Source organism: Mycetomoellerius zeteki, unplaced genomic scaffold, assembly GCF_001594055.1.
Source record: "Mycetomoellerius zeteki isolate Tzet28-1 unplaced genomic scaffold, Tzet1.0 scaffold228, whole genome shotgun sequence".
Lineage (NCBI taxonomy): Eukaryota > Metazoa > Arthropoda > Insecta > Hymenoptera > Formicidae > Mycetomoellerius > Mycetomoellerius zeteki.
In genome coordinates this window covers 1,378,725-1,398,120 of record NW_017257203.1, presented here as the reverse complement: position 1 = coordinate 1,398,120, position 19,396 = coordinate 1,378,725, and the positions used below count along the sequence as shown (strand labels likewise).

The following is a 19,396-nucleotide window of genomic DNA, read 5'->3' as shown; positions in this document are numbered from 1 at the left end:
GAGCTAGCAGCCAGTGGCGTCACTGTTTATGTTGATATGTGCAAGTTTCTTTCTCGAGAGTGCATAGTTTTCGGTACTCCGAGTGGTTTTGTATTATATTCTAAACCAGTTGTAAACAATCGCGTATAATATTTGAAAGCACTTGTCAGTTGAAGTAGAATATAATTTTCTGGAAGTTGGAATTGAAGGAATCTAAAATGCCTTTGCCAGCAGCATTAGCCGCACGTCTTGCGAAAAGAGGGTTAATCACTGGATCCGAAAAGCATGGTATATTTATTTTTCAAAATATAATTACATAACTAATTATATATTGTTGTAAATCTTCTGTATACTGAATTAATTTCCTTCCTATTAATAAAAAATATTCATATAAATTTTAAAGATTATATTGTTACATGATTTGCAATGTTAGGTTATGTCATTAATTTTACAGAAACTGGGAAAAAAGAAGCAAAGAAGAAAGTGCACGAAGAAGTGATAGCTGAAGATTATGATAACACAAAAGAAGAAATTAATCAGATTGACATATCCCAAAAATTTATGGTAAATGTGACTATAAGTCAACATTTAATTATTTGTGCAATAAAACAAATTTAAATTGTTATTAAATAAAAATTTTATTTAGGGTTATAGTGGATGTCCTAATAAATACAATATTTATCATGAATGTACAAAAAAATGTAAAGACTTATGGGGAATGGGACATGCGCAACCTTCGGACAAATATTTGAAACAACAATTGAGATTAATTCAAAAATATCCATTGCCAGAGACTTGGAAAGCTGTTTACGATCCTGGATCGTAAGTACTAATTTTTTAGTTTTCTATGGATAAATTAATTCTTTTCCAAGAATAGTGCTAATTTTTGTCTTTTATAATTATTTAAATATCTTTTTAATTATCTAAATAATTTTTAGTCATTTTTTTTAATAACAATATTTATGACATTATTATTCAATAATATAATAATAATAATATTTGTGATGTTTTATACTGTATATAAGATATTGTATAGAAAAATATTAATTTATCATCTATTCATAGTGGACAACATTATTACTGGGATTGGTCTTCTGATTTGGTATCTTGGTTACCACCTGGTCATCCTAAATGTCAAATATCGCAACCTGCATCTCAATTACGTGAAGAATTGCATTTGAAGGCAGGAGATCAAGATGATAATTTATCAAGTGATGACAGCACTAGTGATCAAGAGCAAATAGAAGTTAGTAATCATAATTTTTTTTTGTGTGTAATTTTTATAGATTTACAGTTTACAATTTAAGATTTACGAATAATATTGTGATTATTCAGGTAGAAGAAAGTGAACCTGTTAAAAAAGACAGAAAAATCGAAAATCGTTCAAGATATAAAGGACCAGATAACAAAAGAACTTATAGATCTGACAGAACCGATGGTAAAGATGCTAAAGATCGTACTTTAGATCCTATGGATCCAGCATCCTACAGTGATATTCCTAGGTACGTATTTCTATTCACAAAAGTTCACAGATTAACATATGTGTACCTCATAAAATTTTTATTTATATATAATCACATCTTAGGGGGAAATGGTCAGACGGATTGGCTAAACATAATGAAGCTAAAACTGGTGCTGACACGACCGCTTCGGGGCCTCTTTATCAAATGAGACCATATCCCAGTCCAGGCGCGGTGCTTCGTTCTAACAGAGCTAATAAAACAGAACCAGAATCGTCCAGCAAGCCAAAAGTTTCATTTCCTGAAAAACCGGAATAAATAAATACACTTTGTGATAAAAAATAATGACTTAATTTTATGTGATTATGTTAATGTATACTAATGATAATAATGTTGGTTTAAATATACTTAATGACAATTATTCTGCACAAGAGATCATTTCACTATTGTAAAATACAGTAAATACTTTTAGATTGATGAGAATATCAAATTATACCTCATAATTATTTGATATTTTTTTACCAATGGAAATTTTTCAGTGTCATGTGAAGTTTCCAAATCAATTATTTGCAATCTGTTATGTAAACGTTACATTAAGCAATAAAGACTAATATTTTAAAAACTATCTAGAAAATACGTAAATATTTCATTGATCCTATTACTATAAAAAAATATTTGTAAATCTGCGAATTTGTACGTGAGAATCTAATAGACATACGATAGATAAATATGTTTTTTTCTCATAACGTGTGACTGTATCCTGGAAAATATTCTTATCAGAAATCGTATCTTTACGATTATGTATAGTATATCGATAACTTCGAGGTAAATTTCAAGATTGAAGTTTAAAGACTACACTATGCCATCGATTAATATAAATAAAACGCAACAATGTTTCGATCTCATTACCTTAAGATGGAGTTGAAAAGAACCTTTATCCATTCGTCGGTTGAATGCAACTGCGGTTGTATACAGAGTGATATATTTTAATCTTATCAGGTAATTATCTCGGAAAGAGTTTGTGAAACAAAATTTTCGAATGAAAATTGCAGGATTGGTAGACAAATAATGAAATCAATTTTCGAAAAAGATTGATTTTTCATAGTCATCGCGTAAAGGTCATCACTATTTTTAAAATAAAATTATATAAATTTTTTTACGTAATATATTTCTTCTAATTATTGTGCATATAAAAATATTGAAGTTGAATTATTAAAAAATCAATAGTTTTTACAAGACATTTTATACTTTATTCCAACACATATTTAATAGGAAATATAAAATATCTCATACACAATTAATTAATTAATAATCATACCTTAATAATAATAAGATTTATAGAAATAAGACTGTTTATGTGAGTATCTAAATATACGAGACGTCTTATACTTTTATGCATAAAATGAAATTAATTAATTTGTGTAAATAAAATATATACTTGTAGAGATATATATAATTTTATCATATTGAAAATTACATAATTTTTCCTTCTTTATCATACCGAATTTTTCAGATAATTTTAACATTATTTGCCTCTCTATCAACGCTCTACAGCTTTCATAAAAAATTTATTATTAATTAGAATCCTTTCTAAAATAAATTGCCTGATAAAATGATTAAAATAAATCACACAGTATAATGCATAAAATGTTAAATATTAATGAAATATTCATTAATGGTATACTCGAGAAAATTATCATTCAAATAAATTATTTTGTCAAGCACGTTTTTATATTTACATTGAGCTATATATAAGTGATTATGGATCGAAAGATAAAGAATACAATATATCATATTCTAGCGATGTTAGTCATCGATGTTTGAACTACCGTATAAACATCATAAACTATATTTATTACGATCTTAAGGAGGTTCTCCGGTCTTTTCGTATAATATAAAGATCCCAAGTAGCAAGCTGCAAATGTAGTCATTTTGACATCAGTTAATCATTTTAAATTATGGATGTACCGGGAAGTATCCGGTATTCAGCCTTATCCAACCTTTTTTTACTATCCCGACAGATAAATATTATTCGGCTGAAATTTTATATTGAAAGTTCGCGTGGTTGATGCAAAATTCTATTCTTTTCAACTGAACTTTTTGCATAATTCATCTTTCCTCTTTTTCTTTTCACGTTGGAGAGGTAAAGAAAATTATTACCATTATTTTTTCCTTGCGCTCTCCCTTTTTTTTGAATAAAATGGAGAAATTTTATCGGATATCCGGAAAATATCCGACATCTGGCCGGATAATTGCCCTATCGGATATCCGACCGGATATCGAATATTCAGTGTCCACATTCTTGTCGGATATCCGATCTCTGCAATGGTATCCGGCAATTTTACGATTCGGTACATCTCTAATAATAACGTCATTTTTTTAATAATTAATGAAGTCATTTATTTATTCATTCTACGACTTCTTCATTCTACGTATTTACAATGTCACACTTAATAACATTAGATAAATGATTAATCGACGACGTACTGGTAACGTTGTTAGTGATCAATTAATCATTCATTTATGCCGGTAATAACACATCGAAAATAATGACGTACTTTTAATTTATAATTTTATTTTAAAAAATATGACATCACATTATACGACGTTATGTGGCTGTGACAAATCTACGTTATTTTTACGATGATAGGGCGTGAGATTCATCCAGAATGATTAATTATCTCAAATAGACGATGCTTTGCTACCTGGGATTTTTCTTAAATTTTTTCCGATTTTTTAATAGTTTTTTTTAAATAATTTTCTAAAATAGCTTAAATTCTTATAAGAAAGAAGATTTTAAGTAATTTAATTATAAACAAAATATAAGAATTAATAAGAATAGTAAAAATATAAGAAGTTTGAAGAGGTGCACGGATATAAAATAATAGAGTTTATACAATATAAGAACATTTTGAAATTAAATAATAAAGTTTTATCTTATCAATTTCATGTAAAAGTATATTCATCAATTCTCTTTAAATTTAATGAAAACATGACAACATATCGTTTCCATTAGAATTATCTATATCTAAGTTAAATTTAAATAATTAGCATAATAATTTTTTTTCAAAATATTTTCCAAATAAATATTTATTTTTATTATAAAAGAAAATATTTTTTAATAACAAATTATAGTTTTACTGCTTAAATTTTATTCATTATTTATTTTTTAGAAGATTGCAACGGCATTTTGCATTCTTTGTTCTCGCGTGTTATGATAAGAAAAGTCAGTAAGTCACATGACTCCCCTCCACTTTTTTAAACTGCAGAATCTCTTTAAAGTAATTGCGCTAAGTTATAAAAAAAACACTGTTTGCTAATAAATTCGATAAGTATGTATTCATTGAATATTTGTTTTTGCCCATTAACGTATCAGTGAATCGGAAGATCTAACGCTGCAGATTTATAGAGATAAACCGTACACTTTGTAATGATCGATAATCGGCGCGTAAACTTTCATACGTGTCTTTATCTAATTTCGCTCCCCTCGACAGCCCAAGGAAGATAAAGCCCTCGGTGGAATGCCAGAGTAGGAAGGAGTGAGGGATCTCCTGATCAACAGAATTTATCATAAATGCCATTACCGTGGTACAGAGTGTTCAGACAGCAGTTTACTGTATTTCGTCCGTGTGATTCTGCGTTGAATAAAAATTCCGTTTCGACGAACGCACGTGGAGGCGCGATTCTACGAAACCGCGCGATATTTACGCGAGGATGAGTAGCAGTAGTATCGCGTCGGCGGTAATCGTCGTTCTTGTGTTCGCGCTTGTTGATAGTGCCGCGGATCCGGGATACGCGCGACTAATCAACGGTGAGTTTACCAACATCGACGGATTATCGATTGTCCATTGTTGTCTATCGTTTCACTTTAACTTGCTCTTATAGTTAGGAGCAATGCCAAAAAGAGAGATCTAGTATAATCTTTGTACTTTTGCATTGTCTATCAATATACAATAGACTTTACTGGCTGCTATTTTGCATATTGGGACGTGGCGAAACAAAGAAAGAGAAATAACAAAAAGAACGATAAAAGAAGAAGAATTTGCATGAATCTCGTGGTGTAATGATTGGAAAAGTGAAAAAAAAACGAGTTCTCACGCTTTCACTGTAATAATAAAAAATTAGGTGTGAATCAAAGTATAATATAGAAAGAAAATCAGGTGCAACACATTGTAGTGTGCTCGCGATTCGGTAATTACTAATAGAAACTTTTACGTCGTTTTTATTCTAATGACCGTCGCACTGATATAAAGTGATAATGTGGCAGTATTATCTAATAGATGCGCAAACTTTCTCAAACTGAAGACCAGATAGACAAAATCTTAGGCCACATAATACCTATTTTGGTAGCGTACATACAGGGCGATTCATTTTATAATCTTAACAGACAAATATTTTGAAAATGTGAAATTTTACCAAAAAACTTTTAAATAAAAGTCACCGTTATAATGTACGTCAACCTTTATACAATACAATTTTCATTTAGAATGTTTTTTGGTAAAATTACATATTTTTGGAACATTTATCTTTTAAGATTAAAATGAATCACACTTATATATATATATATATTTTTTTTAGCAAAGAAATGTAACTTTATGTTTGTTCTTTTTCGAAGAGTTCTGAACTAGTCCTGAACTAGTACAATAAGTTAGAATGAAACAAACTACAATATATCTGTTTCACTCTAACTTATTGCATCAGTGTAGAACTTAGGGTGGAAAAAGAACATATCTTTTGAATTTGCTCCATAAAGAGAGGATCACTTATGCTTGTTTCTACCAATATAGTTTAATTTTAATCTCGGTTCAACTAACTCTTCATCTTTTTCTAGTTTTAAGAATAAGAAAAAGATGAAAAGTAAGTTTAACCGAGATTAAAGTTAATCTAAATACATTGGTAGAAACGGGCATTAAAGTGCTAAAAATAAAAGAGCAAATCCAATTAAATTGTGTATCTTTGCGGAAAAAAGTGTATACTTACATCAGAATGATTCATTTTAATATTAACAGACAAATATTTCGTAAATACTCAATTTTTTTTATCACGATATCATTATCGAATGATGAATGCACGATGTGCATTTGCAACAATTACGCGTAATTATTGCAAATGCACATTGTGCATTCGTCATTCGTTAATATCGTGATAATTCGTGATAACTTCGCGACAATGAATTCACGACGATTCATTGCAACTTTGTAACAATTAAAATTTTAACTGTCACGAATTATCACGATATCATTGTCAAATGACGAATACACGGCATATGGCAATAATTACGTGTAAATTTAGAGAAGTAAAAGTATTTCCATGTTTTTAATGCCAAGGAAATCTCACGGAAGTGCAGACAGCTTTTAAATTGTTGAGACAGAATACCAGCGCGACACGACGCAAAGACACAGTTTTTTAAAGAAAAGATTTAAAATGCACTACTTACTTTAAATTTTCATAATTCGGTGAAGAAAAATTGTAGCGTAATAATTAAAGACGAATTTTAAAGAGAAAATATCATATTTTGCGGTACAATTGAAGAAATTTGCAGAAAAAAATTTTGTTCTCGTACACGCTGTCAAAGTTGAAATTTATTCTTCATTTTTTCAAAGTTCACTAATAAATTAGTGCCTTTTTTTTAGTGAAATCGTTGCAGAGACACAGAATTTAAAGCATTCGAAAGTTGAGATTTCAAGCTTTAAGGTGCTTTTATATGCTGACGCTCGATGCTTATTTTTAGGGTCAAAACAGGTCAGGTGATTAAAAATGACACTTGATATTCATCAATTTTTGTTCACTCATCTGTTTTAATGCTAAAAATGAGCGCTGAGCATCAGCATGAAAAGGCATTTTTAAAACGCTTCTTAAACATCGCCATTATTGTTAATGTTTTTTGCAAAGATACGTAATTTTGAATTTGCTTTCTTTTAGATGACTTTAAATAATCCCCCTTTTTTTAGTAGTGCATGTGTGTGTGTGTGTGTGTGTGTGTGTGTGTGTGTAATAAACGGATTAAAAAATTGTATTATACATATAATCGTATCAATAAAGAACTTATAAATGTAGATATATACATCTATAATTTCTTCGTTAATATTAAGATAAAACTTTGTATCCGTTTATTTATTCAAATTATTTATTTGTATGATTGTTTTTACATGACTGTCTACACTTTGTGTAAAAATAATTACCAGAATGGTTAACTTTGAATTTTAGCAATAAGGAAATAAAAGTATAAAAATAACTGATAAAAATCAAATATTTTACAAATATGTCATTTATTTATATTATTTATGATTAAATATAAGCTACATTTTCAGATATAAATTCTAAAAAATTTCTTAAAACGCATCTCAAACACATTTTAAATTTGCATAAAATAGAAAATATAATTTTATGTTTTTGTATATATGAGCTAGTGGATCGTAAGAAATTAATTATTAGGCCGCATGCCATCCACGGGCCATAGATTGTGCATCACTGTCCTAATTTATTTATTTATTGAAGAATACTTTTATTCAATTTGTAAATGGAAATGTTTACAGTCTTATGAGAGATTATAGTTTTAAGATGCATTTCATATCGCAATTAGTAGTAATTTTGATATTTCTTATTGTACTGTACTCGAATCACGCACTACATTAAGATTTCTTTTGTCTGAGATAATTACAAAGATAATACATGTATTACGTTATCACATCAGAAAATGAAAAATACAAAGCGGAATATAAGAATGTTAAATGTCAAATTTATGTTCGCAGGTACATTAACGAAGCTATATTTCCTTAAAAAACATCTGTATAATTATAGATGCAGAAATGGAAATAAAATATTTTGTAGCGTTGGAAATATAGAAGAGCATTTTAAAAAAAGATATAAAAATATGAAGAACATTCACGACACGAAATTACATTGTTTTATATCTCTAATATAGTTTTAAAGGATTGGAAAAAAATTCAATTTTTCTAATTTTTCCGCGGATTTTTTCGGTTTTTTTTCCCAAGGGTAGAAAAATTCATTTTGGAAAAATTCACACGTGCTCGTAAAACCATGTTTGCTTCTCGGTTCTTTTCGTAAAGAAAATAATTGCGTATATATAGAGTACACAACGGGATAAGTTAACAAAAATTTTGAAATTGTATAAAAGGTTGAGAATGTATTCAATAAAACATACAAAACATACACTATTGCACCATTAATATAAGAATTAAAAATCTAGAATCTAAACATCATGTTTATATGATAATAGTAGGTCTAGAAAATAATTTGGATTCAAACTGAATTCGTAACAAAATATTTGAAAAAAAAAAACTACAAAGAGACACTTCAGGAATTCATTAGACCGGAGTATAACAAACTAGAATCTGATTAAAAATCTGTCTGCTTAAGCTTTGCCATGTATTAAAGGAAGATCAGATTAGATTTTACTATAAAATAGAAGGATAATTAAAAAATTTTAATAAAATTAATGCTACATAATTCGCGATTTCATAGATCGCATTAATTTTATAAAGGAATTTAGAAGTTACTTATTATGTTTTTTACATAGCAAAAACAGCAATTTTTCCAAAAAACCAATTTTTCGGAAAAAAAACCGGAGAAATTTCGGTTTTTTTCCAGCAATTTGAAAAAAAAAGCGGCTTTTTTAAAATTATAATCTCCAATTTGTAACAGAAATTTACCCTAAAGTGCACATAGAAACATTATTCGTGTGTAAGAATAATGTTTTTATGCGAATTAAAACACAAGTTTCAAAAGTGCTAAGAAAAATCCATGTATTTTTAGAATTCTTTGTATTATAAATTTTCTGAAATATTCTAAAATTTCTTATTTCATAATTTCTCCGAAGAAAATTTATAAAATTTAAGCAAATTATGCTATTTTTCAAGAAATCTTTATAAATTTAAAATATGAAAAATTCTTAAAAATGTTATAAGGTACGTATTACGAGAATTTATTTTCATCATTCAGAATGGACTTTTACGAAAAATTTGATCTTAGTCTTGCAATTTATATAAGAAAAAAATGTTAGAGAGATAAAAATTTTAATCTTCATTTTTCACGAACATTGATTAATTACTTTACTTAATATGATCAGTCGGAATTTTTGAACATAGACACTTTACTTGTTTGATCAGACGGAAATCTGCCTGCGACCTCGATCCTTAAAGGATTCTCGGAAAATGACTCAGTTCCGAACAACGTTCGCGAATGGACTCAGCTCTTCGCGGAGCAAGAAGACAATAAAGAGAACTGCTCGGAGCGTTCAATTAGGGAGTTTTCGGAGGTGTTCACGTACGAGCAGCGTCGTCACGGTGCGGTGGTACTTCACTTGCTCTTCGGTTTCTATTGCTTCGTTCTGACAGCGTTCGTTTGCAACGACTACCTGTTACCGGCGCTTGACATCATATGTACGCAACTAAACATCAGCACTGATGTCGCCGGAGCGACTTTCCTCGCCACCGCGAGTTGCTTTCCCGAGTTATTTGTCAATGTCGTCGGCACCTTCCTGACCGAGTCTGATCTCGGTGTCGGTACCGTGATGGGCAGTGCGGTTTTCAACACCTTCGCGACACCGGCATGTGGCGCGTTATCGGCGATACAAGTAAGTAATGCTTCAAGTATAAGTAGGGGAGACCGGGAACAAAAGTGATATTTTGACTTCGAAGTGTTATAACAGTTAAAATATGATACTTACATTTAAAAAATATGTATCTTTAGATATAGAATTTATTTAGATACAAAATTTTCTTTGGTTTAATTATTTTATGTAACTAGAAAAAAAGTTATGTTCGTTTAAAGACTATGAGGAATTTTGTTACAACCGTCCCAACTCCCAGGGACGATAGTAACAATTATAACAGTAGAGGGGGATAATTGTACCACATTTGCCAGAAGTACGTAACACAATAACAAGAGTTATACTTTTTCTTGCAGCTGCATAAATAGATATCTGGTCTTTCATAACTTCTTTAAATGTCTGTTTGTATAAAGACAAATAAGAGAAAAACTTCTTTTATATAGTTTTTCTCTTATTTGTCTTGTGTTTTCTTGGGATTCTATGAAGAAAAATACAAATAACATTGTACAAAATAATACTAAAATAAAATCAAGTAAGTTTGGGAATAATTGTAATGTTACAACCTGACCCCAGGCATTGATGTTACTATTGTCCCCTAATGATATTTTATGATATATAATAAATTTTAAAAATAAAAACCTAAATAAAAATCAACCCAAATGTACAAACCATCAACGCAGATAGTCATTAAAACATATTATGATAATACACTATACCTTCATTATAAAGAAAAACAAAATATTTTAGATTTTGTGCACGCAATAAGACTTACTTGATGCATGAAAAAAGTAATTTTTGCTCCTGCACTCGTGCACGTTCCGCGAGAATCAGCATGTAAGGAACGATTCAATATCGATTTGTCTATTTTACCATGCAGCCGCATACACATATCTATTATAGTTTAAGAAATATTAACGATGTTACACTATTATCCCGTGTTACTTTTGTCCCCGTGTTACTTTTAATCACACCTGTTTGTATTTGAGAAGAAATGGTAGTATACCCTGCTTATAGAAATTTAATACTGAAAAGTAGTGATTAACTTTACTTTATATTAAAAAAATATTGTTATAATACTTATAAAAATATTTGGATAATTGTCATTTATCATGCTTTTTTAAAATCAATAGTATTTCAAACATTATATATTGGAAAGTCAATTTCTTCGGAATGAAATTAAGTTTATAATATAGTGACATAATGTTTAGCTCAAAGACATATATGTACATAGACCAAGCATTCTGTAGCTTGAAACCGGAAGATGACAGTTTAACAGGGTCTGTGATTTCATTGCGTCTCTTTTTATCTTCAAAGAAAACAGAGAGCACGGAACCACCTCCATCATTGAAAAATTAAGAATATATTTGTTTTATATATATATATATATGTCGTTGGTATAGCTAAATACCTTGTACTTATGTATCTAAATTTAAAGGGTACTCTACGAAAAAGTACAGGTACAGGTATGTGCCGCAGTACTTTTGCAGACTTTTGCATAACTCATAATGGATGGTTTATAAGAGAATCAATCAATCCAAGTTCGTCTTTTTCGTGAAACGGAAAGAAAGGAAGGATTCTGATTGGTTGGCTCCCTTATGCACTATGCGTTATGCGTTATGCAAAAGTCTGTGCTGCGGTCTTATCTCTGCCTACAAGCACCTAGATAATGCATAGATACTGCTAAAGTACCTAGGTACTATACTAAGTGATGTAACATACCTAGGTACTTATATCTAGGTATGTTACAATACTGATCGAATGTAGAAGCAGGCAAGTCGCAACGCAGATGTTGGCAAGTTTAACCCCCAACAAGTGTAGTTAATTATACTAATTATTATAGTAAATTAGAATTCCTGATATTAATACCAATGATGCAGAAATATTTCATATAAGATACATAAGATAGTTTATATATATATATATATAGTTTAAATCAAACATCTATACTGAATTGTTAAAATGAAAATATCGCATTTAGAAAAAAGTTTCTATTTGAGAAAGAGATTTTTACAGACTAATTTCTGATGTAAACGCTGTTTGTGAAATTAATATTACCCTATAACATTATTTAATTATTATTACTCTTTCGACAGAATGTCTCCTATCATCTTTATCGATACATATTACATGATATGATCTGAAATTTTATTAATTTTTTATTGTCTTTTATTTATCATCTAGATTCTAGATCATAGATCACTTTATACCTTATCTATTAGTTTTTCAAAACATTTTTATTACGAGTGTTACAAACTCTTAACTCTTAAAGAAATGGACTAAGAAAAATATAACTTTTATGAAGTAAGCTATGGAATTGTACAAAATGACTTATAATGCATTATTAAAAATTAAATTTGCTTTTCCTTTAATAATAATTAGAATTAGATCTAATCATAATTATCTATTGAGATTTAATAATTTTGAAATATGACTGACTAGAATTAGCTTTTTCCCTCTTGAAGTGCTATAATTTAATATGAACCAACTTATGTGAAAGAAAAAAAGGAAACGATATCAAATAGATCATATACAGTGCCAGAAAATGATACAAATATCTGCAATTAAGTAACATCTTGCGTAATAACATCTCACGTAGTATTATCGTCTCTTAGCGCTCATGATTACTTTAACTGCAACTCATTGTTTACGACACTTAATTCGAAGTAAAACTAATTGAAGTAAAGGTCAACTGATTATACATCTCGAAGAGATTACACATTTCTTCTATTAAATAGTATTTTTCAAAATTTGTATCTTCACTTCATTATATATATATAATCTAGACATAGAAATCGCTTAGAGTAAACATAGTAATTCGCGAAAGAAGATTTATTATATCATCAGATATATAATGTCACTTTAATTAAAAGATAAAGGATTCTTGTTTATCCATTGGTGGATATCCAAAGGGTTTTTATTTTAAGAAAGAAGAATGCGATAAAATATAACAAAAATTAAATTAGCCATATCAATTTATAATGACTTCAATCAAACATCTTCCTTTTTTAATCACGAGGATTGTATAGGAATTATCTCTTCAATCCTAGATAATTAGGTTTATTTATCTAACCGATTTCGTTGGCATATAAGATAACAATTTTTTGAGAAATAATTGTTACGTTATATAATTCTGACATACTACAATATAATCTACATCCGTTTTACGTTACTTCTTAGCTAATATGCCATGATAGTATATCATTCCGTTCAACGCCATTTATTGTATCATTAAGATTATTTTTACAATCTCGTTCATCCCGTAAGAAGTATCTCAAAGACAAGGAAATTCTTATCCATGAATATGAAGTACAAACTTTACTTTTATGACTGTTTATTTTAGAATTGTAAGCCGCACCTCAATTAGAAATCTACGTGTCACCGAAAATTCTTTATTAAATTTCGTTTTATTTTGTAGATATATACCTTGTCAAAACAAATAACAAATATAACATAAAATATATTTACAAAAATATTTAAAAAATTTAAATTTCATACGTCGAATTAACGTATGCTTATTCTTAAAGCTTCTAAACATGCTTATCCTTTTAGAATTAATAACCATGATTGTTTTCAAAAGATGCAATATCTATAATATGTGTATTTCCTATAATTTTGAGAGATTGAGCTAATATTTGCTTAGTGCAAAATAAACAATTTTTTTTATTTCAAACTGTTTGGGATATAAAAATAATAAAAATATTCTACAAATCATCCTATAAATCATATCTCTCTCTCTCTCTCTCTCTCTCTCTCTCTCTCTCTCTCTCTCTCCACCTCTTGCCATTAAATGTTACAACATAGTAGACCAGAAAATTGATTAAACTCAATAAAGCAAATGTCGAAAATAAGTGCTTATTTAAGTGTTAGATCGCAAGATATTAAAAATCTATTATACATAAAACTATGTTAACTATATAAGGTTGCTGGTTTCGTGAGTCTGTTTTATGCTCATATGAATGATGCTTTCTTTATGTTAGCAGAATTTTTTCCTAATATCATTAAATAGTATTCGATAAATATTAATTTATTTTTAATCGTTCACTTTATCTTTGACACTAATAAATTTTAATGCAAATATAAATATGCAAGTGTGTGTGCGCTTAACGTATTATTGTCCTCTTTATGGTACAATATATATTTATGATACCTACAATGCGCAAAACAATGATTTATTTAATTAAAATGATTTTTATGTTCTTTAGCAGGCAATACCATTAGAATGGCGAATATTAACTCGAGATTGTATAATTTATGTGATATCAGTCGTCGTTTTGGTGATCGTAATGTGGGATGGCATAATCCAATTGTACGAAGCAATCATCCTCATGGTACTGCTCATCAGTTATTTGATGATATTATTTTGCAGCAAACTTATTGTGCGCTGGTATAATAAGATCGTGCATCTGTACATCTACAAAGCTCGTAGTACCAATCTTACCAATGAAGAAAGTAAGTGCCATTACTAAATTCTTGAAACTATTTATCTTGTACAATTTTCATGTACGTACGCTTTTCTGAGACAATATTGATCTATATCTTAAAAACGAAAAAACTGCATCAGCACTTCGTATAAATTATCTGTCTACGTGTTATAATATTCTCTTTGTTGAAATTCTGTGTCGATTTTTCATGTCGAATAGTATATTTCAATTTATATGACGTATGGATGTCTATTATATGTATAGGAAAGATAATCGTAACAACACGAAACATTTTAATAAAATCATATTATAATAATATTATATTAATATACAAATAATATAATATTATTTTATATAATACATATTATTTATATATTATTAACAAAACATATATTGTTGTTATATAAATTATTAGAAACGATTACCCATTGTTCTTTATTCTTGTGTTCGAAAAAAATCATTTTTTGTTAAATAGTATCATAATTTCTAATATATAATATAATTGTATGATCAGTAATTTTAAAGAACAATTATCAATTACTTGAGTGAAATGATCTATCTAAAAATTCGCATTTTCCCGCAATGTCCTTCACCCTAATACTTATAATACTTGTCGACAGGTGATGGAGTAATTCAGTATAATCGCATGTGTGTTCGTTTAATGAGAGATATACCGTTTATGTATGAATTTTGCATTTTATTATCCGACAGCGCCCAAAATCAGTCAAGAATCAATGCCTGATGGCCTCTACAGGCCGTATTTTCACGGCGAACTCGTGGTGGAGTATAGAAGAAGCGTAGCGAGCCGGAAGTCTTCTGTTGCTGGCGTAGAGGCGCAGACTCATGTGGAAAATATAGAGGAGTATGTGGAACCAGGTACAATATACGTGCATAATTTTTGCTATACGCAACCTGAATGATTGGACTTAATTTGGATATTATGTATTACGATAAGCAAATCACCAAACTGCTTGCAAATCACTAAATCGCTATGTCTTGTGAATGCTCGTTTTCAGACACCCCATTTGTATGGCCTACTGGCAGTAGATTAAACAAAATATGGTTCTACTTAGTTTGGCCATTAAAATTTGTATTGTTCATTACCATACCGGACACCAGATATAAACGATGGAAAAGATGGTATGTGCTAACGTTTATTATGTGCATAATATGGATCGCGGTGGCCTCCTACCTAACATCGTGGATGACAACTGTCCTCGGTGACACCATCGGGATCCCGGATTCTGTGATGGGTATCACGTTCCAAGCCGCCGGTGGCAATATGCCAGAACTCGTCTCGATCATTATACTTTCGAGACAAGGTAAGCTATCCATATAATGCCCCAGTAAGTTATTTAAACCCTACAACAAGTTATTGAAAGTGGCAATTCCGATTTTGCCTACTGGATTTTTTTATTACCACTAGCGGTTACGAGCAACGGTTCCCTCTTACAAATACGTAGGTAGTTTGATAAGCCAGTGATCTTTTAAAAGCAGATATTGAAAAATAAGTCGAATTTTAATTTAAAAAAAAATAAAAAGTCATTTATGAAACTGCCCACGTAGATTGTAGCAATTTTATAGCAATATTTTACAACATTTTTAATAATTTGCGCAGGCAATCATTGTCGGTATAATTCGTTTAAGTTGCCTTAAACCAAATGACTATTGTACTGGTGACAGCAACGTGATGGCGCAACTGAAGGAAACTTGTGTCAAGCAAGTAATTCCTTTTTTATGCGAAGGAGCTTGAGTCAAAATAATGAACGAACCCACAACACAAAGTAACAGTAACATTATAGCAATATTGTATAATTTCCCACTCAACTGTACAGATTGATTTGTTCGGAAAGTCTGCGCGGATTTTTCAGTAGATAAATAAAAATCCAGGACTTCTATGAGAGAGGAATTATTAAATTACTTGAAAGATAGAAAATTATTGTGGAACAAAATGCATATGTTACAGATTAAAATTATTTTTAACTGTTAATTTAAACTAAAAAAAGTTTTATTTGAATTTTGCTTGAAAATTTGTACGAATTTTCTGAACAATTCAATAATCTAACGCCTGTACGTAACAGTTAAGTTACATTACTGAGTAAGAACTAACCTCTACTATACATTGTAATGTTACTGTTATTTTATGTTTAGCGGGAATTAATTGATCTGTAAAATAAGTACTACTTAGATCGATTCTATTTTTTTGCAGGTAACGGAGACATGGCTATGAGTAATACGTTAGGCGCGAACACGCTCGATATTCTGCTGTGCCTTGGTCTACCGTGGATGATCAAGATCCTTATGTCCCAGCAAGACATCGCAATTGTTTCGGGTGCTCTGCGTTTCAGTGTACTTTCGATCGTTGCGTGTGTAATCGCTTTTTATCTGGTCACCGCATTGTGTAAATATCGCTTGAATAAGAAAGTGGGTGTCATTTGCTTGATATTATATGCGATATTCTTGGCATTTGCATTATCGTTCGAACTGAACGTCCTCTTCATGGTGAACTTACCTATGTGTCCCCCTTAAATCTGCCATTCTCTATATGACGGAAAAAGATGATATTTTTCTGCTCACGAGGAAGATGAGATTAGCAAAAGTAGCTTTTATTAATTTTCAAAATGTGTTCAGGAGACCAAAGTAATAAGACGACGAAAGTAATTAAGTAATATAAGATTGAAAGTGTGTTCTTTTCTTGTTATTTGTAATTTTTTAATTGTAAAAAGTTACTTTTAAAATGTTTTCTTTGTTTTGATTTTTATGTTTTATTTATATTTTATTTCTACGAAATATAACAAAATCTTTCAATACGAAATTATCGATTAAGATATCGTTTTGTATTGAAATAAATGTAACTTGTAAATATATAGTTTGTATAAAAGAGTTTATTAAAGATAGAAAAGAAAAGATTAAAGAAGTTCATACTCCACTTTTCATTTTGTATTTTTTAATAATTGTCCTGTATACTCAATTTTGCATTTAATTTTTTACCGAAAATTAATACCGTTGTTGTTAATATAATATTTTCATATACTCATGCAATATTCGTAAGTTTCTAACAAGGAAAAATTTAATATTCTTGTATTCTGGTTGAGAGAGGAGGTTTTTACAACTTTTATTATAAAAATTATTATATGTATATATAATTTATACACTAGATGTTATATATAATACTGTAAATCATGAAAAGACGCAAAAGTGTATTTGAAGTGCCTATTTTTGAGATGGGCCAACCAATGGCAATCTAACGAGAGTCCGTATCTTTTCATATTGCTCAATTATTGCTAAAAAGTGAATTGTTAATTTGTGTGTGTGTGTATGTGTAGTATTATTATAAAAAAAAGAAATGCAATGCTCGCACGCCAAAATACGTGACTCTGAAGAGGATTGCCGTTTGAAAAAAATTTGTAAACGAGATGCAAATCTCGAGAATTATAAAGATTGCCCATCCCAAGCTTAATATTACTATAGTATAAATCGGCCTGAATCAGCCGTTTTATATTTACAAGCGGATGGCATGACATTTCCTCTTTGATGTCGATTTTTTTCCGCATTTTATGAGCACGAAATACAATTTTGGACCATCCTTTTCCCTCCCATACTTTATCCCTATTTTTCCTCATTAAAACGCTTTCGAATCATCGATAGTAACATGCTCACACACACAGTGACAATGGATAGACGCCAATTATCACAACAATGGTCCCTAGGATCACCGAAGACGCACTCAGCGATAATAGCGAGATGCCCATCGCAGCATTGGTCCCCTTGGTCATCCAGGATGTCGCTAGTGACCGTGATGGATATGCCCAATGACCATTAGGATATCCTCTTAGCAATGGGCATCAGCAGGATACTCCTTGGATAGGCATTCTGGTTACTTCATGCTCTTAAAACGTGGAAATGGTCGGACGATAAAACATCATGATAATTTTATTTTATTCGGTATATTAGAAGGACTCTGCGCGTCGGAAATATTTTTTTTATTTATTTATTTACTTTGTCGATTCGGATATTGCTTGTCTATGGCGTCGCTGTACTCTCCCTTTCTCTTATCGTAATAATAAAGATACGACAGACTTGCCTATGAGGCGGTCAGCGAGATCTACATGTACCTATTTACATGTAAATAGGTGGTAAGTAAAGTAGGCGTTGAAGGGAGCGCAATAGGCCGCGATGACATTGCGCGTGTTTCTTCTATTATCGAATAAATCGCATTACGGTAAAAGTTAAAGAGTGCATAAAAATCGATATTCTCGAAAGACTCATAAGAAATACGGTCCGCTTATATTACATCCTTATCCTTTCGATCAATACTGACCGTTAGCACACTCATCATTCATAATACTAATTAAATCAGTAATTTAATTCGTAAAAATTGAATCGATAAAATATTGATCTAATTGGTAAGAATTATCTTTGTTGAGAGAGGCATAATGAGAAACAAGTTTTGTTTATCTTAAGAAGCGAATAATTGAAACTGGTCTTTGGCAGTATCGCCTCGATCTTAATTCTGTCTTATCTGGATTATCATGAAGCCTATTTTTATCGCGATTATGTCCGTCCAAGAGATTTTGATATTAATTCAAACATATCTCGTCGCAATGTTAATCTTTATTAAGATGCACATGAAATAAATATAACATAAAGTGACGATAAAAATACAAATATAGAAACTGCACAAAAGTTAAAGTACGGATTCATTTTGCATTAAAATAATCATAAGTAATTGAGCACGTACACAAATCTATCAAGTAATTATATTAGGAAAAAAAGTCGTTCTGCCCATTTTGATTTTAATTTGAATTCATTCGATTTGCAATATAATATTATAAGCCACCTGATACGACTGTAATAATGAAACAATACAAAGCATCAATAATTGCAAATTAAAAATAATTTTGTACATCCTTCCCGATCTGCAACGTTAGGACGGATTTTAGCGGCTGTAAAGTGTAATATGG

At 30.1% G+C, this 19,396-nt stretch overlaps 2 protein-coding genes across 2 annotated transcripts; both read left to right on the top strand.

The window, feature by feature from the left end:
* Positions 1 to 82: 82 nt before the first annotated feature.
* PQBP1 (poly-glutamine tract binding protein 1) lies at positions 83 to 1,867 on the top strand. Its single transcript, XM_018449012.1, has 6 exons — positions 83 to 267; positions 434 to 543; positions 626 to 801; positions 1,045 to 1,225; positions 1,315 to 1,481; positions 1,565 to 1,867. Exons 1-6 carry the CDS (start codon positions 198 to 200, stop codon positions 1,755 to 1,757), a joined length of 897 nt encoding a protein of 298 aa, XP_018304514.1. The 5' UTR covers positions 83 to 197; the 3' UTR covers positions 1,758 to 1,867.
* A 3,175-nt stretch (positions 1,868 to 5,042) lies between these two features.
* LOC108723251 (sodium/potassium/calcium exchanger 3) lies at positions 5,043 to 17,079 on the top strand. Its single transcript, XM_018448820.1, has 6 exons — positions 5,043 to 5,250; positions 9,569 to 10,035; positions 14,217 to 14,460; positions 15,144 to 15,308; positions 15,449 to 15,754; positions 16,642 to 17,079. The coding sequence occupies exons 1-6, from the start codon at positions 5,154 to 5,156 to the stop codon at positions 16,959 to 16,961; spliced, it is 1,599 nt and encodes a 532-aa protein (XP_018304322.1). The 5' UTR covers positions 5,043 to 5,153; the 3' UTR covers positions 16,962 to 17,079.
* The last annotated feature ends 2,317 nt before the right edge of the window (positions 17,080 to 19,396 follow it).